General features: G+C 38.5%; 2 protein-coding genes and 1 pseudogene across 2 annotated transcripts; 1 reads left to right on the forward strand and 2 right to left on the reverse strand.

Moving 5' to 3' along the window:
• Positions 1-1483: 1483 nt before the first annotated feature.
• MTO1 (Pyridoxal phosphate (PLP)-dependent transferases superfamily protein) lies at positions 1484-8164 on the forward strand. Its single transcript, XM_088976216.1, has 11 exons — positions 1484-2009; positions 2357-2460; positions 2698-2771; positions 2868-3036; positions 3891-3950; positions 4054-4257; positions 4357-4443; positions 4982-5089; positions 6939-7034; positions 7128-7246; positions 7764-8164. The coding sequence occupies exons 1-11, from the start codon at positions 1550-1552 to the stop codon at positions 7888-7890; spliced, it is 1608 nt and encodes a 535-aa protein (XP_088832342.1). The 5' UTR covers positions 1484-1549; the 3' UTR covers positions 7891-8164.
• A 5246-nt stretch (positions 8165-13410) lies between these two features.
• LOC148863201 (phosphate transporter PHO1 homolog 3-like) lies at positions 13411-20993 on the reverse strand (annotated as a pseudogene).
• Positions 20748-26805, reverse strand: LOC148863202 (phosphate transporter PHO1 homolog 3-like). The gene is made up of 14 exons (XM_088976217.1): positions 26545-26805; positions 25786-26379; positions 25302-25656; positions 25163-25211; positions 24942-25013; positions 24716-24845; positions 24384-24504; positions 23811-24069; positions 23619-23723; positions 23488-23532; positions 23242-23391; positions 22870-23148; positions 22648-22784; positions 20748-21203 (listed from the first exon to the last, which is right to left on the reverse strand). Exons 2-14 carry the CDS (start codon positions 26369-26371, stop codon positions 21086-21088), a joined length of 2406 nt encoding a protein of 801 aa, XP_088832343.1. The 5' UTR covers positions 26372-26379; positions 26545-26805; the 3' UTR covers positions 20748-21085.
• Positions 26806-27215: the final 410 nt, after the last annotated feature.

Consider the following 27215-nt stretch of genomic DNA (forward strand, 5'->3'; position numbering starts at 1 on the left):
GATAACAATGGGCTGTTGATATTGTATTCGTTTGAGGCTCTATAATAATATTGAAATGCTAAATTTTTCTTGTACTTTCACTATGATCTTTAATTTATGCAAAGCATATATGCAGAGATTTTGAGATAAGTGTGTCTGTGAAGACTGAAGAGTAGTGTAGATAGAGATACATCAAATCAGAATTAAAGTATTAAACATGGAGTCTTCTGTAGATTGTCGTGATGACTCAAATCCCGTGACTAACTCTTTTGCTAAGGATAATGAGTCTTGTGCTCTCTATCCAGACACAAATAATATAACCCAAAACTCTACGGAGCCTCTACCATTACTCAGCTGCTTGCTTCGGCCGATCACACCAGCCGTAGATGAAAATCATGAGACGGCCAAAAATGAGGACGAGAATGGCATCACCGCAGCATTACACTTACACATTGGGCTGCCTAATAGTTCAAATTGCTCTACGTACATGAAAATCAAACGATATGGTGGGAGACAAAAATATTGCTATAGGTGTGGGTACCCAGTATTGGATACCGATTCCCGCATAGATACTCATTAGCTACACCTATTTTTCGTGTCATCTCTGCAAGGAAACCTTCAACCATTATAACAACCTTCAATCACTGCCTTATTCAGGGCTAAAATATCATTCCATCCTCTTTTTCTTGAGAAACAATAAAGGAAGACGATGAATAATATTAATTCCCTTTTTTTTGATATTTTTAAGTTACCCCATTTTAATTATTTTATAAAAATATAACTTTTATTGATATTCGGAGCAAAAAGTTACCCTTACCTACTAGAAGCCCTTCTTTTTTTTTTTTTTGTTAATCATCCTGGTTGCGGGACTTGATTCAGCATCATGCATTACTAAGAATGAATGTGGGTAAAAGAGTAATTACACGAAATATTATTTGGATTAAAAAGACAAATAAGGGCCGAATGATTTGACATTTCATGCCCAGTCACGTTCCGCTCTCAACAACCAAGGTTAATTAATGTATAACTACATCGAGATGTCCCGCGTCATAATGAAGGCCTGCTCTATCACTGAACTGAATGAATAACCACAACGAGAGCGCCACGTGTCCAGATGAGATGTTCTTGTCAAATTTTCCAAGTGGTAACTGCGAACGTCAAGGTCAAGCGTTGGATGATCGTCCACGACGACCTCACAACGACTAACCACAGAATTCACATCTGCGCCCCACGGTCGCCCCACAGATTTCTCAACCGTGCATTGTTCCACTGACAACTTCGAGAGATATTTTCATTGTACGCTGAGTGACTACTGTCGAACGTTGTGGGGCGCAGATGTAAACTCCCGTGGGACGCAGAAGTGAATTCCTAACCATAGACCATAGCTAAAAATCTAACCTCATCTCTTCGTAACCGTGGTTAAAATAGCCCAGGGGCCAGGCCAGCTCTTTTGCCCACCAACCAACACTCTATAAAACGAGTGAATGCGCTTCCCTTTAAGGTTGTTCCGGTGGGGTGATTAGAAAAGAGGCGAGAAACAGCTATCAAACCTCTTTAAGGCGAAAAAAATATGGCCGTGTCCAGCTGCGCTAGGGTTATTCCGTCGTTCGAATGCCGGTCAGATCCCGATTTTTCCGGCAATCCACGGTCGGACAAGCCGAGTTTTGGCAGGTTCTCCGGCAAGGCCAAGTCGTTTCCGATCCGTGGTTTGGCCGGAGCATCGTGCGGTTCGGCGGGCCTGTCTTCTCTGATTTTCAAGTTCCCTCCGAACTTTGTCCGGCAGCTTAGCATCAAGGCCCGTAGGAATTGCAGTAACATCGGTGTCGCCCAAGTCGTCGCAGCTTCGTGGTCAAACCAACCGGCATCTGTTCCTGCTACTTCCACGGCCGTCAATGCTACTCCTGCGGTCGATGTTGCCGCGGCGGTGGTTGACGGTGATTGTTGTAACAATACTGATGTACAGTTTTCCGGTTTGGTCGATTCGAAGGCCTCATTTTTGTGCTCTGATGGGACTGTCGCTATTCATGCCGGTGATTACTAATCTTTCTCTCACTCTCCCCTCTCTTTTTATATGCACTTGCCAGACAAAATGCTCTAGATTTCTGGTTGTATTTTCATGATTCAATTCATTTTAGTTTCTCTTATATTTTTCCTTTCCCTTTCTAGAATTTTCTATAGAACATTATTGTGAATCATGCTTCCTCGTGTATGACTTGTTTTTCTACTTTCTGTTATAATTTTGGGAGAGATCCACTATCCATCCTATTGTTTTTGATTGGTCATTCTTGTAAGTTCTGTTAGCATGATGATGTGGATCCTGCTGACATATCTTTGGAATATAACCATAAAGCCATTGCTTTTCCTTCGGTTTCTTCAGGTGAAAGGTTAGGTCGTGGTATAGTTACCGATGCAATCACCACCCCGGTTGTCAATACTTCTGCTTACTTCTTCAAGAAAACGGATGACCTCATTGATTTCAAGGTATGTATCATACTGCCTTTGCAGTCTTTTGTTGATATGAAGTGTTGGTACTCTTTGTTCTTATGCATCCAACTGCATAAAAAGTTAGCGTAACTTACCGCAGCTAATTGATCTTTTGAACCAATCACCACTAAACAATAGCATTTTTTTTCATTGTATTTTTTTTGTTTGTCAGCACTGTCACTTGTTTTCATGAATGTTAGAGCTAATATAGTTTTCTTTTTGATCTTGTGATAGGAGGGACGCAGTGCAAGTTTTGAATATGGGCGTTATGGAAACCCAACTACGGTGGTGGCAGAGGAGAAGATTAGGTGTGGCCTGCTTCTCAGTATGCATGTTTATTGTTTTTGCATTGGATTCTTTGGCTAAATACTTAGTGAGGCCTATTGTCTTGTTCTCTGGAGCAGTGCACTAGAGGGGGCTGAGTCAACAATGTTTTTGGCTTCTGGAATGTGTGCTAGTACGGTCATGCTGATGGCATTGGTTCCTGCTGGTGGGCATATTGTGACTACCACAGATTGTTACAGGAAGACTAGAATGTTCATTCAAAAAATACTTCCCAAAATGGGGATCCGGGTATTTCTTATTTGTTTTGTTCTTTATTATCTTGAATGCGTTACGAGACCTTGATTTTTATATTTAAGTTGAAATGTGAATAATGATTCATGATTCAGTGTGTAACACTACTGAATAATTGTCTATCATTTGTTGGCTTAAAATCTAGACAATGAAGAAATTGTAAGCCTTTTCTTTTCATTTTTCCCCAGTGGATGATTACAATAGTGGGGCTGTTGCATAAGTGCACCCTCATCTCATCGCCACTCTTCCAGCTAGCTGGCTGGTCTGGTTTCCAGAATATTTGCTGAGGCTTTTTTTTTTTGGTATTTGTGCTCTTTTGTTATCAACCAGTGTTGTTAGAATCTTATGATTTATAATACAATTCGTGATTTGAATCTTATGTTTGAATCCTTCTCTGCAAAGTTTTATGTTTTTTTGTTTGAATCCTCTAATTTGATTCGTGAATTTTACAATTCATATGGTTCATGTGATTCAGATAAATTCAATTAAGAATTAGTTCTCTACATTTCTTTGTTTCTATTTAATTTTGTTAAGGGATATACTAGAAAATAATTTATTTAGGTTATTTAAGACCAAATATTGAGTTCATTTTCTATCATATGTATGTAGGTTAAGAAACCATTGTATGTGGATTATTTAACTTTCATGTCAAATTTGATAATGTTCAACCGGTAGGTTCTATTGTTTTGTAGGAATTGTTGATAGTGCTCTTGGTAGTAGTAATGTAACTGTTGTTGTTCTGTAGTGCATGTTACAATTTCCATTCAAAACTTTTCAGATTTTTGAGTTTCTTTCTCTACTCGGTTCCTATTATATTGTTATCCTTAATTTTTATTAATACCAATCTGCAGGCAACTGTTATCAATCCTGCTGATATGGATGGACTGAAATCTGCCCTGGACAAGAATGATGTCAGTAACCATTATATTGCTTAATTTATTTGTTGAATTCTTATTTTTTCTGTTTGCCATCTTGGAAGAGTCCCACCTTACCTGATGGCATTGTTTCTTGCAGGTATCTCTTTTCTTTACAGAATCCCCAACCAACCCATTCCTCTACTGTGTTGATATTGAATTGGTTTCTAAGCTTTGTCACAGCCGGGGTGCACTGGTGTGCATAGATGGAACTTTTGCAACACCTTTGAACCAGAAGGCTCTTGCCCTTGGTGCCGACATTGTTCTGCACTCTGCAACAAAATACATTGCTGGTCACAATGATGTACGATATTCTTGCACTTAGTGCTGTATTTATTGTTAAAAATTACTTGCTATTGTGATATGAAATAAAAGTTTTGTGACAAATGGACATGTTTTCCAGGTTCTTGGAGGTTGTATTAGTGGTTCTGCAAAACTGATTTCCGAAATCCGTACCTTGCATCACATTTTGGGTGGTACGCTAAACCCGGTAAGCTATAAATATAGTTGTTACCATGGCTACTGCTATATTGTCCATAGCCTGGAAATCCATGTAGTCATGTTATCTTAAGTGCCTGATTGGGAGGGCTGAAGTGCAGCAGCTTCTGGCTTTGAGATGGGCTCTACACAGTCTTTAAGTTATCTTTGGTGAAAGACCCAGAGAGCCTAAATCAATTGTCAGTCATTTTTTGGGCTTTCCACTTCAGCCTCTTTAGATAATGTATCTGGGTTTTTCAGCTCATGTAATGCCGGAAGCAGCTGCATGAAAGCCCTCCCAAATGGATGCTTGTTGAGTTAATGTTTAGCTCAGTGGCCTCAAACAGGCCATAAATGTTTGAAAGAAGAGCGGTTGATCTGTTTGATGCTTATATTTGGGACTCCATGTAAAGTGCTGAAGTGATGTATCTAACAAAGTAGTGGTGGTTGCTTATTTGTTTTGTATATTTCCTAGCTTTACTTACCCTATTGCAAGTACACATGCTACTTGAACATGCATTGTAATAACTCTGATCCTATTATGATATTAGAATGCCGCATATCTGATCATCCGAGGCATGAAGACACTGCATCTTCGTGTACAGCAGCAAAATTCAACAGCGTCGAGGATGGCCGAGGTTTTAGAGGCACATCCTAAGGTACTTGAAGAGTCTATAAAGCTAAATGCATAATATCTTTACTAAATGCTTAGTTGTTAATTTATTTGTTGTAGCTTCAATGATCCTATTTAAATCAATCATATAATTTTTCTCTCTTGAGTCTTTAAAAAACTATAAAAATCAGATCTTTCTGTAGTCTAGGTAGTCTTTATTTGGTTCTGATTAAGTGACACATGTATTAAATTGTTAATCTTTTTTTAAAAGATACACAAGAAACATCGGCCCACATAAAATATAGTTTAAAAACCTTATATTTGCCAGAAAGGGGTGCAAATTTACATCTTCTGCTTAGCAGAAGCAGGCGACAAACACCATTACAATGAACTAGAAGCATTTGTGAATACATTTCCACCTTTATGGATAAAGGTGAACCAGAAGTTTATGCAATTCCATATCTTTTTCTAGTCCCCTTGGTAATGTAGGGTTCTTATAATCTAAAACGTTGCAGACTGAAGAACTGTTCCTTGGGCTTGGATATGGTTCTTTGAAGGAAGGCGATGGGCTTGGGTATGGATTTGGAGTAGGGTTTAGGTTATCAGAGTTGCATGATGTGACTTAAAATGATTTCTGAGCTTGAATACAAGCAAACTGCATAGTTATCCAGTGTTAAGGAAAGTGAAGAAATTAAAAGAGATTATTCCTAGAGGATGTCTTGGAATAATAAATTGTAAGGAGCAATAGAATATATTAAGGTTCTTAGTATGTTTTCCACAAAAAAAGAAAAAGAAAAAAGAAAATTCTCATTTGTGAATTTAACCTGGGAATCTTGAAAACCAGGGTTCCAGACTTCCAGGTAATTCCAGAGATTTTTGGGAGGTTAGCACCACCTATAGCATGGGCGGTTCATTGAGGTCATTGCTTAGTGCTGTTGTAAAACCTCAGTGTGACAAGCATGAGACTGGGCTTGAGTACTAGAGTAAACACCTCGGGCAAAAAATGTTGATGGTTAAGTGTATATTCAGCCAAGCCCTCCAGAGGCCCTGCATACCCAGTATGTTTATATGTACGAGGATATCATATATGCAATTTTAGTGTTTTTTTTTTTAATTTTTTGTATTTATACCTGTAAATAAAATATGACTTACGGAAAGAGCAATGTTCAAAGAACCGGACCGAATATAGAACTAGAAAGGGGGAGGGGTTCAAACACGGTCAAACAGGAGGTTGAACCATGATGATGTGGCATACCGCATATGCATATACGTAGTAATTGACATGGAAAAAAAAGATTATGAGTTAGAATCTCATCATTTGTTTTAAAAATTCCAAACATTTGAGACCTGGGTGCTTTTGTGGGCTCGGATATGCTATCCACTACTTGTTCCCACATCTCAACCCACATGACATAACAGTTGCGCATTGGGATTATCTCCCTTTTCATTCATAGGGAGATGTTCCCAATACTGGGACGGCAGTGTTTGGTGGGTATAGGTGTGGGAACAGGTAGTGGGTAGCAGATCCGGAGTGGTTTTAGGAAACCTGGATTGCTTCACCAGTTTTCTACCTATTCCAGTTTCTACGGTATAACCGAATCAGATGTAGCTCCGGGTCATGGTTCAACCAGTCCCACCAGCTGGTATGGTTCGGTTTCCTAATCACTGAGAAAGACCATGTGGAATGTGCTTGATATCTGAGTGAAATCATTTAAGAGCAAGAAGCAAATTCTATGAGTAACATAAAATCCAGGAAAAAAGATTTGCAACTACTAAAAGGGTAATACCTCGCCAATCTCATCTAGCCTTCCAGCCTTCCAAGTTTTGCAAGAAATAAGTGATTCTTCTTGGCATCAGGTCTGTTGACCTTTATACTGACAGAAATTGAATTGCAGGTGACACGTGTCTATTATCCAGGCCTGGCAAGTCACCCAGATCATCACATTGCCAAGAAACAAATGTCTGGCTTTGGTGGTGTTGTCAGTTTTGAGGTTAGCTAAATGATTGATGATACATGTCTGGGTGCAGAAATGCATCTATATGGGTTCTTTATTCTTTATGCTCCTTTGTATTTGCTCATGCAGATCAATGGGGACTTCGAGAAAACAAAAAAATTCATCGACTCCTTGAAGATTCCATATATTGCCCCATCGTTTGGAGGCTGCGAGAGCATTGTAGATCAGCCTGCACTCATGTCCTACTGGTATTCTTTCTGTAATCTATTGTCCACCGTCTTATGTGTTTGAGAAAATAAAGGGAAAAGAAATATTTCCAGGAAATGAAAATCAAACATGCATCAGGAAAAAAGAAGAAAAGAACAATCACTAAGGCTGCATTTGGATGCAATGTAAATCAAGAATCGGTTTGGTTTTGTATGCATTTGGCAAGGGTGTAATTATTATTGACATAAAATTACACTCCAGTTCAAGTCTGCATGCCTTTGGACGGAGTAGTTTTACGTATAAAACCTCGTCAATTCTAAAGTTTTATAGAACTTTACATTCTTCCACCCATCACTATTTTCAAAAAAGTAACGGTCACTTTCTGGTTTAGTGTAAAATGTCATTATACACTGATGGTGTTTTACACTGATTCCAAACGCAGCTTAAATGAACGGGGTTTATGTCAAAATAGGATTCATCAAAAACTTGTAACGGAATAGTATTCATGTTGGGACAGGCCTTGTTTGAGTTGATATTTTCTTTCTGTGCATGGAACAGGGATCTTAACCAAGCTGAGAGAACCAACGAATTTTCGATCAGGGACAACTTGGTTAGGTTCAGCGTTGGAGTCGAAGATTTTGAGGACTTGAAGGCCGATGTCCTCCAGGCTCTGGAGAATATATAGAACGTGTCATATCCATTTTTTCTCCTTATCCCCTGGCAATTTTTCTGGGACTCTTTTCTACCATTCTGATTAAGCGTTTAATCTTCCTGTTTTGTGTTTCAGCTTCGTCCAAATAAGAACCGAGAATGTAATGCCTATCGTTCTAATGGCTCTCAGTTATTCGGTTAATTGGGACTGAAATTATTCCGTATTAGTTGTTTCCTTGTTATGGTGTTTCAATTGATCAGTCTGTTCGAATGAAATGGAAATCCTGCTAGGGAGCATTTTCTTACAACATGAACAAAACCAACAATGTTGCTTTAGTTCTGTCATTCTTTATTGTTCACTCGTCATTTGACCTTCAGCGAGACTAGTCGAGTGGCACGTTGTTTGCCTTCGTGCAAACCACCTGATGGATGATGCCATTACAAGAATTGGCAGGCATTACATGGTAAAGTCGTAAAGATGTGGGTATTTGGGAAATCCATAAGCGTCAAAGTGATTATGAAGACCGTAGATGTGCAATTGTTCAGCTAATTTTAAGAATGGTCATGGAAAAATTCCAATTCATGCTTCCATCAGAGGAGTCTGCTTGTTGCCCTCGCCCGTCAGCCGTATCCCAGGTTTTTGCGTATGCGTTGAAGTTTCAGGCTTTCATTGAATACAATCCTCTTAAAAGAATGACGATATGGAAAACTGGGAAAGTTTTTCAGGGTTTTTTTTATTATTTAATGATGAGCAAATAAAAAATGGAGAAGCATGGACAGGCCTAATGCAGAATTCTTAATTCTGCTGCAACTCTAAAAACACTCAAAAGGTCAAAAATGCACATTCTATTCCTTCATATCTACCCGTTAATTCCGAGCTGGCACCTACCCTACATTCTCTCAATAAAAAGGCTTTTAAAACTCTTTTACAAAAAAGGAATTTGCTGATGCCAAAATAATGTCAAGGCATCCTATGAGAGCTGAGATTTGTTTTTATAACTTATTAGGGTAAAATTACAAAGATCCCCTCTACTATGGAGTTGTGACAAAGATCCCCTGTACTTGTTTACTTGTTTTAAGACAAAACCCCCCCCTGTATTAGAACTGTGATACAAAGACCCTTTTTCGTTAGTTTTTCGTTGAAATCCATTGTTGTAATAATTTTTAAGAACAATTGGAAGAAAAACAATGTTTATCTTCCCCGACCTCACGATACACAAACAGCAGCGACGATAATCCAGAAAGAGAGAGAGTAAAAGGGAAGATGAAATCAGGGTCTACCATGGCGGTTGCTGCCATGCCGATGATGGTGAAGAAGTGGCCTACACCGATATGCTGAAGCGGTGACAGAGATCGACCTGCCAACTTGATCCACAAGGAAAATGGAGATGGCCGTGGAAAATAGTGTAAAGACCATGAAGGACCCAGCTGGGATTTCCATGTGCAGCCAGACACGATGGTCCATCTTCAATATATATATATATATATATATATAGTCGGATAATGCTGATTGAAGATCTTATTTGAAGCTTCGAGTTGGAGTTGAATAGCCTGGAAATTCAAATTCTGTGGAAACCCCGCAGTATCCTAAGTAATAATCCTGTCTTTGAGATGATAAGGGCAACTTGCACTTCCGAATGGCTGCAACCAAACAAATACCTTGCACAAAAAGGGAGTCCAACTGTACATTTAACATACATTCCTAGGCAGCAAGGTATCAACCAGCTGATTAGCAAGGTCTTCTGCTAGTTGTAATGGAGACTTGGGATTGTATCCCACCTGCACCTGGGTTGGGGGATGGACTACCCCATCAGGGGTGGAGAGAGGAAATTTTTATGAGGGAGGGCCAAAACCTAAGGTAGATTGGGAGGAGGGGGGAGGGAGAATAAATATGGATGGTCATAGGGGGGTCAACCCATTGAGGTGGGGGGTGGGGGGACCATGGCTCCCCTGGGTCCCCCTGGCTCTGCCCCTGACCCCATTGTATAGCCCTTTGTAAATTTCAGAAAAAAAAAATAAAAAAAAAGTAAAAACTAAAAAAATAAAACATACATTCATGGGAGATATTCCCAATGTGCAACTGGATAAAAAGACGTGTATTGTACAATTCAAATGAGCCATTCTCATGGATTGAAATTGTTTGAGCTTTCAATCTTTGGACCACTTTTGGAAAGGGTATTACCTGTTGAATGACTATTTGTCATAAACCTTTGTATTTAGTGCATCAGTGACTTTGAAAATCGATACATATTGTATGATGCAATGTGGTATATATTGATACTTTGAACCTTTGACTGTGTTTGGTTGTGGTGCAATTTTATTTGTATTAATACAAATGCATGAGTGCAAATGAAAAAAATATATAAATTCTTGTTTAATTTTATTTTGAGTTTTACTTTATTTTGTCTTAATTTACTTCATTTATACTTAATAGTTGATACCATTGAATTGGACAAAATGGTTTTATTTACTGTTTTGCTTATGCCTTTCTTTGCCTTTTTCCGTGTAGATATTTTAAGGGTCAAACCCTTTGTTTAAGTTGGTGTCTAGGGAAGGGGAAAAAGAAGTAGAGGAAAATCTGCACTCCTTGTTTATGTTGAGTTGTAAGATTGTGGTTTTCCTTGCTCGGCTGCCCCCCGGGTGGAAAGCTAGCCCTGTGTTTGTGTTTTGCTCTGTTTTGCTTGGTCTCAGATGTTCAACCCGATTATCAGACCCATCCCATTTTGGGTGGAGCGGTTTGCCTAGCTGCGTGATTGTTGTTGGTTTATTGTGAAGGAGCCTAGTGCCTTAGTAGGTGTTTGGGATCGATGAGTTTCCTCAGAAAACATACCACCACATCAGTACCATATCAAAAATCTGTTTTCTGAGAAAATGCCTGCTGTTTGGTTGGTTTTTTTTTGAAAAAGTTTTTTCAGACCCGCCTTGAAAATCTAGAAAGATGTGGTATAAGAAAATGCGCTTTTTTATGTTTTCTCGTGTGCTGATGTAGCGTTGAAAAACGCCTATATAACAGCAACAACATGGGAAAACATTTTATGAGAAGACGCCTCTCAGAAAACGGCATCAATCCAAAACACCGCCTTAATTTTCTGTTTTTGTGTTTTGGGGCTAGGCGTTTTTGGGCGGTTAGATTATGCTTTGTGGTCTGGAGCGGTACTGTCTCTTCTCTTGTTGTATACACCTTAAATACCGTTTCTCTTTTATTAACAATATCTTACTTTGATATTATGCTTTTTATCAGAATCCTGCAGGATCTCTGATCTCATACATGAAGATGCTTCATCTTCAATTACAGCGCCAAAACTAAGTGTTGAGAATGGCTGAGGTTTTAGTGATTCATGAATGTCTTACTCTGGCATTGATATAGTCTTCATTTGGATTTTAGTAATCCATTGTGAGTCATGATCTTTTGTTGTAGGGAGATTTAAAATTTTAAGAATCTCTCATTCCTCCCTTGTGTTCTTTGGTTTTTTGTTTTTTTCTCTTTTCTTCTTTAAATGCATGGGAAGACTCCTTATTCCACATTATTTGGGAAGATAGTTGAGTTTGAGTATATCTATAGACTTGCTTTTTCTATAGAGAGAGACCCATGGGAGGAAAGCACTATAAATGTTTACATACATGTGAAGGGGGTTGGGGGTGCTTTTCACACATGCTGAGTCAAGTTGAGTCGAGTAGGGATGGGGCATGGACACAAGTATGTGTATGTGTATGTGTATATGTGCACTACACCAAATCATGTATACGTGCTTTTCACAGTTTGACTTGAATTTCAAAGTTCATTTTTAAACGTTCTCTTCTTCCTTTTTTGTGTCTATGCACTATTCTAAAGAGACATCTCTCAAAAAATATACTTACTAGAATACTCTATAAAGAGAGTGTTGGTTGACCAAAAAATACACAACAGTGCACACAATACAATTTGCTTTCTTTGTCGAGTATCTTCTTTCTAATCATCATTCTTGGTAGTTCACAAACGTCTGTAAGTGAGTGCACGCCTACCAATGGCCTATGGACTATTTTATCTTGGTGATCAATTTGCAATCACCCATCTGCACTATAAAGGGCAAAATGGTTTTAAGAAGAGTGACCAAGTGGCACAATTCAACCCTCCTCTCTACAATTTTTCAGATTCACAATTCTTCAACTTCTCAATTTGAAAAGTGATTATTAATAAGTTCCATTCTGCCTTTTTCATTATTTTGACATCTTTTTCCAAAGAACTGTATACCACAAAAGGGTGCAAATTTACTTTTCTTGATTGTCTCATCTGAATAAACAAAATGGATGGAAGCTTACAATTGAATATATTTCAATTCAACTCAATTAAGCCTTGCCCCAACTCAATTCAACTCATTTAACCTAAAAAGTTTAAGCCATTAGGTGAGATCATTGAATAAATTTTTCTTCTCTTACATGCCCCCTCATGCTAAAGGTTATGGCTTAAGCGTGCATAAGCAAAGGCCCAACCATACCTTGTCCTCAAATGCTGAAATTTAATTAATTATAGTGGTAGTGGTGAGGATCAATCACTACACTTGATCAAATAGGCTCTAATACCATTTCAAGGATATGTTAGGTAAAGTCCCTGAATAGGTTTTTATTTTCTAAAAACACCATTACCCGCTTTTTCACCTTAAGAAGATTTGTTTTGTTAACCTGTTTATTACTGTAGATCTATTTAAAATTATGAACTCAATAGCTTCAATAGGAGTTTGGATTCGCTCCTCATCGAGCGAGCCCATGGTTTAAAACTTTGATACAATACACCCGATATGAGGTGTGTCTTATCATATCTTTGAAAAACAGATATGAATATGCATGGAAATTGAGCATTTCATCTTTTTTCATGTGTATCAGACCCGTATCAAGGGTGTATTGGTAGTGTATCGATGAAAAAGATACGACCAAAAATTGGAAAAGAAAAATAAAGGGGAAAACAAGTTTCTTTTCCCTGAAATAATGCTCCTTTCACTCCTAAATTACTCTAAATCTCCAAACCTCATTCATAGAGTGCTAGATTTGCAAAAATTTGCAAAAAAACAAGTATGAATTGTTATTTTTTTTTTAATATTTCTCAAATTTTGAAAAAAATGGCAAAGATAGGTACATTTTTTCAAATTTTTATAACATCTTGAATGTTTAAATTTATGTTGATCTACATTTCCTACATTCAAAATCACATTTTTTTTTTGTGTTATCAGTAGATTTATGAAAATTTCACGAAGATATTTGGGAAAAATATAAATTTACAAAAAATTTGAAAATGTGATTTTTTTTTCTATCTATAAAGACTAAATATGTTTTAGATCTATGGATTTATCTATCATATCCATAAAGCAATTGAAAGTTATTCTTTAATATATATTTTTTATTTTTAGAATAAAAAGCAAATAATAATTAATTATATTTTATCATTTGATCTCAATAATTGAATATATTATAATTCTATGGATGATCAATCTCTTCATCTCAATCTTATCATAGCATTCCCTAATACACTTTCTTATTGTTTTGTCACACTATTAGATCAATCAGATTACAGGTTTTTTATTGTTATCATAACATTCACAAAGCTCTTGTATTGTTTCAATGCCATTTGCTTGCTTCTATATAGTTGGAGAATTTGTCTTCTAATTTCCTGGCTTCCTTCTAAGGTTGAACGGGAGAGGTACTGACTTGAATGCACAAAACTTTCCGTCATTGTTCAAATGCTCATTCTCCAACCTGATCAAAGGACGGATCCAGTTTTTATCGGTGGACGGAGTACTGGAAAACTATTCGATCTAATTATTCATTTAGAACTTCTAGCATGATTTCTTTAACACTAGAAACAAAAACATATATACCTGAAGAAGTTCCATATGCCACGACGAATGATCTCCAGACAGGCAACACAATTGTAACTAAGGCTTGCCTATGTAAATTTCTGGGCTTAAAGGGAACCACAGTTTGCATCCACGCAAATCGTAGCAGGACATGTAACACCTGCAACATTGGACGTTAAAGCTATATATGTAAACCAAGTCACAATGCCAGACAAATGATCGATATATATATATATTAAATAAATCATATGATGCGGTACGAGAAGCTTGTCTCTCAACCACGGGTTCTTAGAGTTACGCTGCAGCAGCCCCCAGTCGATAACAAGGTCCCAGTATGTAGTTGCCACAGCTGAAGTGATTGAGCAGGTCACAGCCAGGATCAGCCATGCCTTTGCCTTCTGCAGGCCGTAAGCTGTTCTCATGGCAACTGCTAGAATTGTCGAGAATATTTTCAGGGCATTGTATCCTTGCAATTTATCCTTCTCTTCGTAGAACCAGAGGCACTACATTAATTAATTTATGCAGCCAAATTAATGTTAATTTCCAATCAAAATACATGCAGTTTAATCATGCATATATATATATATATATATATATATATATGAAGGGTTGTCACTACTTATGGTCAAGAGTGAGGACCTACCTGAAGGAACCGACACCAATAAGGGGTCACGGCTACAATGAAATAGAAAGCGTTATAGACACTGCTAACACTGCATCTGTGTTCTCTCTTCAGGTAGTTTCCTCAATCATAGTAGCAGATTGGACCTGGCACAGGACAATAACAAACACTTGGTACTTGTTATTTATTGTTTCAAGCAAATTAACTTAAAAGATTATCACTATCCATAATACCATTACCAGACCTGGCTGGTTAGTTGGTCTGCCAAGAAAAAATCTGGGAGGTTAACCAGCAGAGAAATTAAAACACAACCACATACAGAAATTAAAAAGCCAACCTTGCTTTGCTTTTTTCTTTATTATTTCAGTCATTCTAAGGGGAGAAGTTTTTCCTCCATTCATGCTGTACCTTGTAAAGGGGAGCACAAAGGCAGTGGAATGCACATTGAATGAGGAAGAAGCGAAAAGAGCGGTATATGATGTTGAATGGGCAGAATAATATAGCAAGTAGAAGCTACATGGAAAGGAGAGATGCAAATGATCAGTATATAACATTGTTTAGAGAGATAGATAGATAGATAGATAGATAGAGAGAGAGAGAGAGAGAGAGAGAGAGAACAGTGAGTCCAGGAATCATACAACAAGGAGTCCCAGAGGCAGTAGCTCATTGCGTCCGAAGGAATTTGTCTTGTGATCCATCTCCATATCCAGATTTAGAATCACAGTGCCAAGAGCAAGTGCTGCAATACACGAAGCAAAGAGGAAGACTTCTCGGAAGCCCAACCCCCTCTCTCCCTTGACGCCAAATATAAATGTATAATCCACTCGATAACGCTTCCAGAAGTATATATCTCCTCCAAACATGATAATATGTAGGACAATGAATCCGAACAAGCTGCAAGTGTTGAGACAATTAATCTAATTCAGAATGTACGTAGCAGGTGAGAGAAGTCAGAAATCCCAAGATTTTATTACTACTGGAAATGTTGAGGAGTTTTCAGGCAACATGCATGCATCTTCTCTTACCTATAAAGTGGAAACATGACATCCATGTATTTGGCACTCCCTTGCTGTTTTATGAGATGTTTGAGTCTTACAACGACAACAAGGGCCACTATTAGAGCTATTGCACACCCGGTAAATAAACCTGAGGATTTACCATGAAGAAATTAATTCAATTAGCAGATAGTGTCATTCCTTAAAAACAAATTAGACCGGAGTGATGAACTAATCTCCATGAATGTACTGATCGATTCTTTGTAACAGGGTTCTTTCGAATTCCCAGATCAAGATATTTTAAATGATAACTATACCCCTGAGTCTAGCATTTCATTATTGGATTCTAGTCGACTAAAACTAAAAGCTTACCCATGAAAAAAGTTGTTCTGTCCCTTTCCGCCTTTGCTGTTGGTCTCAAGATGTTTATGCCTTTCTTGCGGTTTGAGTTTGCGAAGTGTTTGATGAATGTAGCCTCTGCACCATCCGTGAGTCTAGTGGTCTGTGAGGTGATAAGCCAAACAAATTTCACCAAGTAAAAATTGATTATTCAGATATTCTCATAAATGGCGTCTACCAATTAAAGAATGTTAATTATTTATCTCTAACAATGCAAAATAAAAGACATTTAAGTGGGATTTGTTACCTCATCAGAGTTTCCAATGTAGGAGTTGTCCACCACTTTTAAGTAGTTCTTGATGCATTTCTTGAAGTGAACTGGGGCATGCAATTGATAAAAAATGAGTGAAAGAAGACAAGACTCTTTGATTAGTACTACTTCCAAGTAAAAGTTTTCAAGAGAATAAAAACATATCGAGGGACCTTAATAAGTTTTTATGTTAAATAGTTCATTGAAATCATTTTCTGTTTGACCAAGTGGTATAATATTCAATTCTAATCATCCCATTATAATTAATTCAATTTCACCACAATATATGAGTGTTGTCCATGCTGCAAGCCTAATAGACTTGCAGGTGAGGGGGCATGTTAGATGATAGAAACTTATTCAAGGACCAACTTAACTAATAGCGTAAACTTTTATTTTAAATAGTTACTTGAAATCGTATAAGAGCTTGCTTGATCAAGTGGTTTAGTGTTCGATCCTTATCATCCATTATAATTAATTAAATTTAGTGTTTGATCCTTGTCATCCATTATAATTAATTAAATTTCAGCACAATATATGAGTGTTATCTGCACTATAAGCCCAATAAATTTTCACCTTATCTAATAGCTTAAGTTTTTAGGTTAAGAGGGCTCCTTGAGAGATGCCAATAGAGTCCTACATCCAGACAAACAGAGAAGAAACAAACAATAATTTGGGCATTTAATAAGTGGAGATGACACCTCGTCATATTTCTTCATGATCTTGGAAAATGCCAGGATATTGAGGAAGCTGGTGCATCAAGTGGCCAACATATTAAAATGGTTAATACAGTACTCCACCAACAATAAGCTAGCCGCGCGCGAAGTATCAAAGATAAGTGTCGACTGGTCTATAGACTTCTGTACTGTAGCTCTTTAGAAGTCGAAGCTTTTGATTTCAACGTGGAGCTTGGTGTCTCAAGCGTGTTATTCATCTTCACATGTTTCAGGACTTCCAAAGGAGCCGGTCTAGACGACGCCTTGATGCTGTTTGGGCTATTTTCCGGGATCCCTCTGTTGCTATCTTCTTCTATGGTCTCCATGTACTTCGCTGCAACTTCAGAGATTACTACGTACATTAGAATGGATTAAGCCTTGATTTAATCTATTTTGGGTTTATTTCCATCTCTCTCTGGTCATCCACTTTATTCTCTTTAAGGTTATGTTTGGTTTGAAGGAAAAGGTAGGAAAAAGAAAGAAAAGACAGGTGAACCTATACAAGATTTGTAAAAGTATTCCTAGCATAACAGGCTATACCACCTCATCTTTGTTGGGCTTCGACATGATTTTTGGCCTACGAGTTTGAGTTTTGGTTTTTAAAAATCCAGTTAAGCCCAAGCCCAATTCAACAATTTTTGATATAATAAGACCTTTCAGTAAAAAAAAAAAATATTTAGATTGATTAATATAATAAATCAAATTAATTTACCGTTGAGTAAAAAATATCTTATTGCCCAATTTCCCAGCCATGTTTTGGGCTCACACCCAGGTCCGGGATTAGGCTATATATGAAGGTCGGGCTCGGCCTGAACGTTCTGCGGTAAAGCCCACCGACCCATGAACAGTTCTACACACGGTACACACTATTATTTGGGCTCCACTGTAAAAAATGCGAGCCCCATTTGTTTAATGCTAGGGTATAACCTTATCATTGGTTCACTAGTTTGTATGCCATAAGCATAATGTTATAAGCACGATAAATGAGCACTTAAATGAGCACTAAGAAATTTTCTTTTTGACACCTGCTCATTTACTTGGTTATGTCTAATAGATCCAATCCCTGGTGAGGAACACCTTATCATTGTTTCCACGGGACTACACCCTGTTGAATAGTTAAAGCGTTCTCAATTGAAACATGGATTCACCGGATAATGGGGTATCAATTGCCGCAGAAATATAAAAAATGTCTGGATTTACGGATACGGACAAAGCACATTGCACTCCGGCCACAGTCATGATTTACTACGATGTGAATTCCGGTGGGGCTTAGAGCACTCAGGCGCACTTTTCATCCCAGCACAGCAACGCGGCAACGGTGAGGCAAGTTTCGGGATCGGAGTTTGCTACCCTCAAGTCTTGAAGCAAAAAGCGGAGAAGGTTTGGGTCGTCGAAGTTTGATTGAGAGCACATACTAACCTGTCGCTCTTCTGGCAATGGAGGGTGTAGAGGCCATCAGGGTCGCCGCTGAGGTGGCAACATTTGAAGAAAGACGACTCAGTTCTGCCGGCCGGTCGAACTCTAGCGTGGTATTCTCCACCTTGATTCGAAACGCTATCAACGCCGACATCTGTTTATTCAACATGTCTGCTTCCTCCAACACCTCATCCACTTTGGATTTGTAAAACTTGTTCACCTTATTCAACGCGTCGTCAAGCCTCCTGAAGAAGACGAGCTCGTACTCGCTTCCTTCGTCCGACGACATGAGAAAATTAGTCTCGTACCGCCGTTCCTCCGAGCCTTCCTCCTGCACTGAGCTCACAAATATCACCTGGTCCTCAATGTCTCCACCTCGGCTGGTTGGGTTCTTGAAGCTTTGATACTTCTGGGTCAGCCCGCTGAAGGCTCTGTACAATGACATCTTGCGCTTTAGGTCGGAGGCCGGTGCAGCTGTCGCCGGTGGATTGTTTCTTTGCTTGAATCGTAGAATTTCTTTCAGTCGAGTCTTGAGATAGTTGTAGTCCATGTAAGCTTCTTGCCATTCTGGGACAATCTGTGAAGTGAACTCCTTGCCGAACTTCATTATTTCGGTTGTGTCAAGGAATAAGGAGGTCCTTTAATTTGAACCACAAGCTCAAATTATCAACCAAAGATCACAGAAGAGTTGCAGAACGCATTTAGAGAGATAGATAGATAGAGAGAGAGAGAGAGAGAGAGAGAGAGAGAGAGAGAGAGAGGCAGGATGAGGCAAATAAATGGATTTCAACTATGAATATATGCAAAATGCTTCTTGACAATCGACCATGAGACAATGAGAAACTCATATAAGGAACGAAAGCAAATGAGTAAATAAATTTGTAATTTTAATTAAAGAGATTTTAATTTATGTAAAAATTCCCATTTATGACTTCAAAATAGAGAAAGATGACTGGTGACTACAAAAGTACAATTGATCCAAATCCGATACGCAAAGATTTGTACCGGATCAAAATAGAGAAAGATGGATTTGGGCCCGGTCTAGGGATGCGACTGCAGGCCCACTTTTACAAAGGCTAACGCTGCATTTGGCATTTCAAAATTGCCTACATCCTTGGGCTGAGATGGAACCAATAATAACGCTCTACACCACACCATTCATAACATAAAATAGGGCCACAACACAATTATTCGGATTTGGATGTAGTAGGTAGGTTAGTTAAGTATAACGTTTTTGTTCCGTTAAACAAAAAATTATTCATTATTTTATTATCTTTGTCAAAATAATTAAAAAGAAAAACAATAAAAGAGAAAATCTAAACATATTGAGAATTGGGATTCATTTACGTTTTTCTTTTTCATTGTTTTTTATTTTTAATTATTTTAACAAAAATAATAAAATAATGAATTATTTCTGTCTAACGGAACAAAAGCATTTGAATGAACTGATACATATATCACACAGCTATTACATGCTCAATTATTATACTTATCTAACATGCCTAATACATCCGAACCCCAACTATTCACTCTTTTACTGTGGGCCCATTGCACTGATATCCCAGAAAAACACGACCAAGCTGAATAAGAGAAGTTGGTCTTTAAGCTATACACCTATAACCCGGGAAACTGTCGGATTGGATTATTCAATCCACCCAAACAAGAAATTAATTTTACCTTTCTTGTGGTAAATAAAAAGCAATGCAGACGGTTCAGGCCATTAGGATCCATTAACTAATATTGTATTAGACAAGGGATTATTGACTTGTCATCTCATTTCTGTTTTTTTTTTTTTAATTCTCTTTGGAATTTGTACTAGTACACACGAATGTATCTATTACTGATGAACCTACAATTTATCTATATTTTATGAGGTTTTTGCATGAAATTTTATGATGGTTTAATTAAATTTTCCCTTATTTTAGCTTGATTGCAAAAAAGATTTCAGGGGGAGCCAAATCAACAAAAAGAAGGCAAAAGCAAGAAAAGAAAACCCAAAATTTATCAAGTTCAGCCCGGCCCAACCATGAGAGCAAGAGAATTTCATTCGGCCCAAGAAGAGCAAGTGAAACTCTTTGGAAAATCCAAGGGAAGAAGCCTAGCAAGAAGGAAATTTCGGCCCAGCCCATTTTTAGCCAAAATAACAGCTTAGAGTGTAGCCCACATGAGCTCAAAAGCAAGCTAAGTTGTAGCCCAAATAGCAGCCCAAAGGGAGCTAGGGGCGGCAACTTCTAGGTGTTTCTTGAAGAGAATGAGGGAGCACTCTAGAAGGTTCATGAGGGGTGTAATACACCCCATTCTAGAGGCTTCAAGAAGGGGCAAGAGCCCCCTTGAAAAACTATATAATGAGGCCTCTAGGAGGGGAGAAAGTTGTTCAATTGCTTGAGAGGAAGGCTCTCCCACTCTTAGAGGTTCGGCCACCTTAAGAGAAGAGAAGAGAAGAAGGCTAGGCGCAAGGAAGAAGAAGAAGAAGGGCTGAAGGAAGTTCAAGACAAGCAAGCTAGAAGAAGAAGGTGAGTTCGAATTGAGGGTTTGTGATTCAAAGATCTTTTGTAATAATTCATTTGTAATTTCATTCTCTTTTGATTTGAATTCAGTTTCTTTGTTATATTTTCTTTCTTCTTTCTCCTTGTTTCCATTCTTCCTTGATGTATTTCAGCTTGTAAAATTTCAGTTCAGCAATCTAATTCTTTTTTATTCATTCAAATGGTCATGCATTGTACTTGAAGTTTCTTGAATAAGGGTGTGATTGCAGATCAATTCGGCCAACTAACCTTCAAAACTCAGATCTGAATTCTCAGATCTGAGATTGCAAGATCTGAATTGCTTGAAAGATAATTCAAGCGGGCACTATATCAACTGCAACTCTGCTGTATTGTATGAGGATGCATTTGCTCCTTGATCATGACTAATTAGATAGTACGTTTTGTTGCTTCTTGTTCCGTTTCTTCGATATGATCTCTATCATCTTCTCAATTTTTTTTTCTTTCCTGTTTTGACGTCGGCTTACTCATCTTTATTTTCATCGTCGTCGTCGTCGTCTTCTTCCTCGTAGTTGAAAGGGAGAGGAACAGTCTTGAATGCACGGTATTTTCCGACATTGTTCAAATGCTCATTCTCCAGCCTGATCCATTGACAGTCACGTTCTCATCAGCAAAAATAAAAATAAAAAATAAAACAATGATATTAACGCATTTAGAAATTAATATCTACCATTTATGTAGTCTCCAAAAGAACCAAGCACTATTATTTTTTTAGGGGACAACCAAACACTATTAACGTATATATATAACCGAAAGTTTATTATATATAACTAAAATTTTTTTCCCTTACAGACTAAACTGAACGAAAGTGAGTTTGGAAACACATTTTTTTTTTCTTTTACTTTATCTTGCGCTTAACATTGTCGCTTATCGTGATTGGCCCAGTAATAGGGAATGATAATGGGCCGGGCCGGGCTGGGTTTTTACAGGATATTAACAACCTTGAAGCCTTCCCTAGCCCTGGCCTAACCTACACCCCCCAGCCCCAGACCTGGTATATATGTCTGGGATCCTGTCCTGCCTGAAACAATATTGATTATGTTTTGAAAAATTAAAATTTTAATCGAAACAACATTATTAATTGTTTATATATACATTATAGCATATATACACGCCCTACATATTATGTTTGATGAAATATTTATGGGTTCGAGTATGATTTGAAAAAGATATGATATCAGAAAAACAAATGACCAATAAATTGGATTATAAAAGTGGTAGCGAGTCAGGTGTCATTTATTAAAATTCATGGATGGATTGATTAATCAAAACTCTTACTATATCATATCTTTCCCCTATCATAGATTTCCCCCATATTTATATTGATCGAGCCTTGTATTGGAGATCAACTTCCGTCCGAGCAAGCCTGTGCCCCACGTTCCAACCATCTTTTGCAACCTTTTATGGAAAGATTCCTTAAATAACCCCGGATCTGCCCACAAGAACTCTTTCCATATCTATTCACAACACATTATCCCCATAAATTGGAAACATCTACCCCTACATAATACTATATACCAGATGAAATCTTCTTATGTGCCTGTGTGTGACTGCAATGTTAGGTGGGTAAAGTACGCTCAACAAAGTTCATAAGTACGGAGAACTCTCGATACAAGGCTGTAAAAGCTGCTCGAACGGGCTTTACCCTAACCAAAGTCGTACTCCTTGTACTGGGTTCGAATAACAAAATCTTAGGCTTTGGCCTGCCCCTGGCTGAGGCTGAGGCTGCCCGTTTAACACCTAGAAGTGTGATAAACATACACACAGGGACTTAATCTTGGTTCTCTTAATCTCTTTATTGACTAATCTTGGTTCTGTATCGTCGTGTGACTCGTGTCTTGTTTGATTAGGGGGTCGCAACTCGCAAGTCGCAAGTGCTGTTGTGATCCCCAACCCAAAATACTAAAACTGAGAACTCAAGAGTTCAGTACTGACTCAACTCAGTTGCTTACACAAACCACATGGAGTTTACTATGATGACCTCAGGTAGACCAGATTAGGCTGTAGTTAATTTGAAGAGCATACCTGAAGAAATTCCAAATGCCACGGCGAATGATCTCCAGGCTTGCTACTATAGCAATTAAGGCTTCTCTATGTAGGAACGACACCTTAAAATTCAACACAGTTTGCAACCAGGCAAATCTCAGCAGCACATTCAAGACCTGCATGCAATTTTCAACAACTTATTAGCAGAGAAGATGAGTGACACAACTAGTTAATTGCACATCAGGCTTCTTTCTTACTTACCATGCCTCCGAAATACACACTTCTGTGAGGGATGAGAAGTTTGTCTCTCAACCAACGGTTCTTGGAGTTAGGTTGCAGAAGGCCCCAGTCAACAACTATGTCCCAGTATGTGCTACTGATTGCTGCAATGGATGATGTGATCCAGGCCATCGCCCACCAACCCTTTCCCTTGTCCAGACCGTAAGCTGTCCTCATGCTGACCGCCGCGATTGTTGAGAAGTATTTCAGCCCATTATATCCTTGCATTATGTCTTTTTCTTCATACAAACGTCGAAAGCACTACAGCATATATGAAATTATCTTGACTCCATAATGGTTCATAGGGACTGCAGAGCTTCACTTAATTAAAAGGAAAGTAAAGTATTAACCTACCTGAAGAAAACGGGACCAATATGGAATCACTGCTACAATGAAATAGAAAGTGTTGTATACATCACTGCTTTTACAAGTGTGACTTCTGTGTTTGTAGTCTCCCCAACCATAGTAGCAAATATAGAACTCCAGGCTTCTGATGGATTGGACCTGAAGTAGAACAATAATAAGTACTTTCTGTTCCAAGCAAACTAAATGGCATATACTCTGACTTTTAATTAAGTAGAATCAGCAATGAAAGGAAACCTGGCTAGTTATCTGGTCTGCCAAGAAAAAGTCTGGAAGAGTGACCTGTAAAGTAGTGAAAGAAGTAAGTTAAGGATCTTCTCAACATAATTTCTGTATGATTTTGGGTAAAAGTTCTATTGATCATGTACCTTATAGAGAGGAGCACAAAGACAATGGAATACACATTGCAGAAGGAAGTAGCGGCTTGAACGATATAAGATGTTGAATGGACAAAATGTTATGGCAAGAATAAGCTACACACAGAAGAGAGATTACCAGTCAAATATATGCCTCCCGTGACATGGAAAAGCAGAGAAGGTGATTGAGCCTAAGAATTATACAATGATTAACCCCAGAGGGATCAGTTCAGTGAAAGCCTTATAGTCTTTAGTTTTGGGGTCCATTTCCATGTCCAGATTTGAGAGAACACTCCCAAGTGCAAGTGCCCCAAGAACAGCACTGATGAAGAAGACCTCACGGTAGCCCAACTCTGTTCCTTGCTTGAAACCAAATATAAATGGATAATTGACTCGGTAGCGCCTCCAAAAGTATACATCGGCAGCATACATGATCACGTGTAAGACAATGAATCCAAACAAGCTGCAAAAAATTGTAAGTTAATAATTATACAGAGAGCCAAGGTGATTAATTATCAGATGCTCAAGCTCAGTCTGCATCTAGCCCAACAAAAAAAGGAAAGAAATTGAGTCTAGTGCAAACTGCCAATTTGCTGCAATATTTGATAATTTACTAGTAACACTAGAAGTCTGTTAGATATAAGTGACTTATGTTGGTACTCGGCAGACCTAATAGCATCAAATGAACAGATAGGAATTGACTGAGTTGCACATAAGCTCATTTCAAAATTTAAGTTAACTACAATGTTGAAAAGCTTCAAGGAATCCCTGGTTTACCTGTAAAGTGGAAACATATTTTCCATATACTGGGTGCTCCCTTCCTTATCTAGTATATTTCGGGCACGTATAATCAAAATAAGGGCCACTAGTAGAGCTGCTGTGCAACCAGCAAAGAAACCTGATAGATAGCAGAAGCAGAAAAGTGAAAATTAAGCATTAAATGATGAAGTCTAGCTAGAAGCATGTCTACAATGGTTTTGTTCCTTTTTTTATATAATTCATTGTTGTTCTATTAGTTTTTAATAAGAGAATCAGAGGTTCAATCTCTAACAAATCCATTATCCTAAGTTGTAGGTTCTAATGAGACTGGACAAAACTTGAAATCTTACCCATGGAAAATGTTACTCTATGCCTTTCTTTCTTTGCTTTGGGTCTCAAGATTCTAATTCCTTTACTTCGATTTGAATTTGAGAAATGCTTGATGAATGTAGCCTCAACCCTCTCCATGAGCCTAGTGATCTGTAGAGCTCAATCCAAAACCAAATTAATCAAGTTGGTGGAATATAACGCTTCCAGATAATTGTGGTCATGTTAGACTATATAACTGAGCCTCACCTCATTGGAGTTGCCAAGGTAGGAGCTGTCCACCATGTTGAGGTAGTCTCTTGATGCACGTCGTGAAGTAATCTGCAACAATTTGTAAAGAGAATTGAGACAGAGGTTACGTTGGCTACAAGTGAAACAGAGCTTCTTTTTTTGTTTTTGTTTTTGGTAAGAGTGAAACAGAGCTTCATTAGAATGCAAATAAAAATCTGGGTTGTAATTGGGAAACCGACCTTGTCGTATTTCTTCATGATTTTGGAGAACGCCAAAAGATTCAAAAAGCTGGTTCATTCATAATATAATTGAGAATATCAGTAACAGGCACAAATCTATGAAAATACGCTTGTTTCATCTCCATCTAGCATTTGTTACCTGTAGCTCTTTAGAAGCCGAAGCTTCCGATAGAACTCCGCGAACGCCCGCTTCAATTGTCCTTCAACTTTCCTCAGCTCCTCTTTTCTGAAACTGGACTCTGTGTTTTGGGAAACTTTGAGGAAGCCCTTAATGGTGGAGCGTGGGGTTTCAAGCGTGTTGTTGATTTTCACGCGGTTAAGGATTTCTAATGGAGCTGGTCTGTTGGCCATCATTTTGTTTGGCTTCATTACATCAACAACACTTGTAGTGCTATTGACAGGTCTGGTGTCATGGATGTCTCTGTCCTCACTCGAGTCTTCCGAGCCACTTCTGCTGCTAAGCTCAACTTCTTCTATCACATCCATGTGCTTTCCTGCAGACAATGACCAAACAACCCATGTTAAAAAGACACAAACGCTCTTGGTTTTTTGCATGTTGACAAGCGAGTCGGTTTCATCTTAAACAAACGGGACTGAACTGAGTCCGTTTGTGGGACACTTACTGCTGCCTCTAACGTCGGAGGGAACAGAGGCCATCACCGCAGCTGCAGAGGCGGCAACATCCGAAGCTAGACGAGTCATCTCGGCTGACCCATCGATTAAACCCGTGGGGTTGTCAACCTTAATCCGGAATGCTATCAATGCATCCATTTGTTTATTCAACATGTCAGCTTCCTTCATCACCTCCTCCACCTTCGACCTGTAAAACTTGTTCACCTTGTTCAATTCGTCATCAAGCCTCCTGAAGTAGACGAGCTCGTACTCACCTCCTTCGTCGGAGGACATGAGGAAAGTGGTCTCGTAGCATCGCTCCGAGCCCTCTTTCTGCACCGACTTCACATGAATCACTTGATCTTCGATGTCTCCTTGGGTGGGGCTCTTGAGGTTGGTGTATGTTTGCGTTAGACCGCTGAAGGCTCTGTACATTGTGAGCCTTCGCTTTAAGCCACCTGGGGCATTCGCCGGAGGCTTGGTTCTTTGCTTGAAACGGTGGAGCTCTTTTAATAGGGTTTTGAGATAATTGTAGTCCATGTAGGCTTCTTGCCACTCTGGGACCATTTGGGAGATGAATTCCTTCCCGAACTTCATCTTTTCTGCTGCAAATGAAACAATAACTGTGTGAACTGTAGTTTGATGAATGTAAAGAAAGAAGCAAAGACGTACGCTTCAGAGGAAGCGGGCTCAGTTCATCGACACCTCTCACTCTTTACTCGCACACAGATAAGCGAGGGTGGTAAACTGGTAAGAGAGGATAAACACACCACTGCAATGAGACCGAGATCCTCACGCAGAGAATTGTATATATGAGGCAGGGACAGAGAGGAGAGAACGAGCACGAGCACGACGGAGAAGCTTCCAGCTCTCCTTTCAAATGGTTGAGCGTCGAATCTTCTTTGAAAATTAAGGTCAACTATGGTAGAAGAAAAAGAGATATCGTGATGCAGCGCGGGTGGCTGCCCTCCCTCTCAAAAGGTTGTTAGGCAACTTTCTTGGGATGTATATTTACTACAATACCCCCATGTACCTTCCCCTCTTTTTTCTTTTTCTTTTTCTTTTCTAGTGGATCAACTTCATATCCTTAATCATGATGTTAAATGCATTGAAATTCCGTTGTTCATCATCTCAGGTGGAAAAGCTTTCAATGTAAATAATAATAATAATAATAATAATAATAATAATAATAATAAATGAAGGAAAAGAAGAAAATAGGCAATGAAAACCTTGTTTGTGATTTTTGTTGAAGGGCTCTTCAGACTTCAGTTGGTGTTTTGGGTTCATTTGCGACTCAAGTTCTAGTTTTGGAGACAACCTTTCAGCTCAAAACAATGGATAATTGATCGGCAATTCAACCAAATTTTTTGATATATTTACCAGTCCAATGGGGGTCAGATCATGGTGGTCGAATCTCCTGCATTGTGGTTATTCAACCAAA

This window comes from Nelumbo lutea, chromosome 3 (genome assembly GCF_056320005.1).
Source record: "Nelumbo lutea isolate HS-2025 chromosome 3, American lotus-T2T, whole genome shotgun sequence".
NCBI lineage: Eukaryota > Viridiplantae > Streptophyta > Magnoliopsida > Proteales > Nelumbonaceae > Nelumbo > Nelumbo lutea.

Excerpts from the sequence above, each read along its gene's own strand:
- MTO1 (XM_088976216.1), top strand. The coding sequence starts at position 1,550 with ATGGCCGTGTCCAGCTGCGCTAGGGTTATTCCGTCGTTCGAATGCCGG. Across the intron at positions 2,010-2,356 it reads GACTGTCGCTATTCATGCCG|GTGAAAGGTTAGGTCGTGGT; the intron begins GTGATTACTAAT and ends CGGTTTCTTCAG. Across the intron at positions 4,258-4,356 it reads ACATTGCTGGTCACAATGAT|GTTCTTGGAGGTTGTATTAG; the intron begins GTACGATATTCT and ends CATGTTTTCCAG.
- LOC148863202 (XM_088976217.1), bottom strand. The coding sequence starts at position 26,371 with ATGAAGTTCGGGAAGGAATTCATCTCCCAAATGGTCCCAGAGTGGCAA. Across the intron at positions 24,846-24,941 it reads ACCTTGGCAACTCCAATGAG|ATCACTAGGCTCATGGAGAG; the intron begins GTGAGGCTCAGT and ends TGAGCTCTACAG. Across the intron at positions 23,149-23,241 it reads ATTGGTCCCGTTTTCTTCAG|TGCTTTCGACGTTTGTATGA; the intron begins GTAGGTTAATAC and ends TATATGCTGTAG.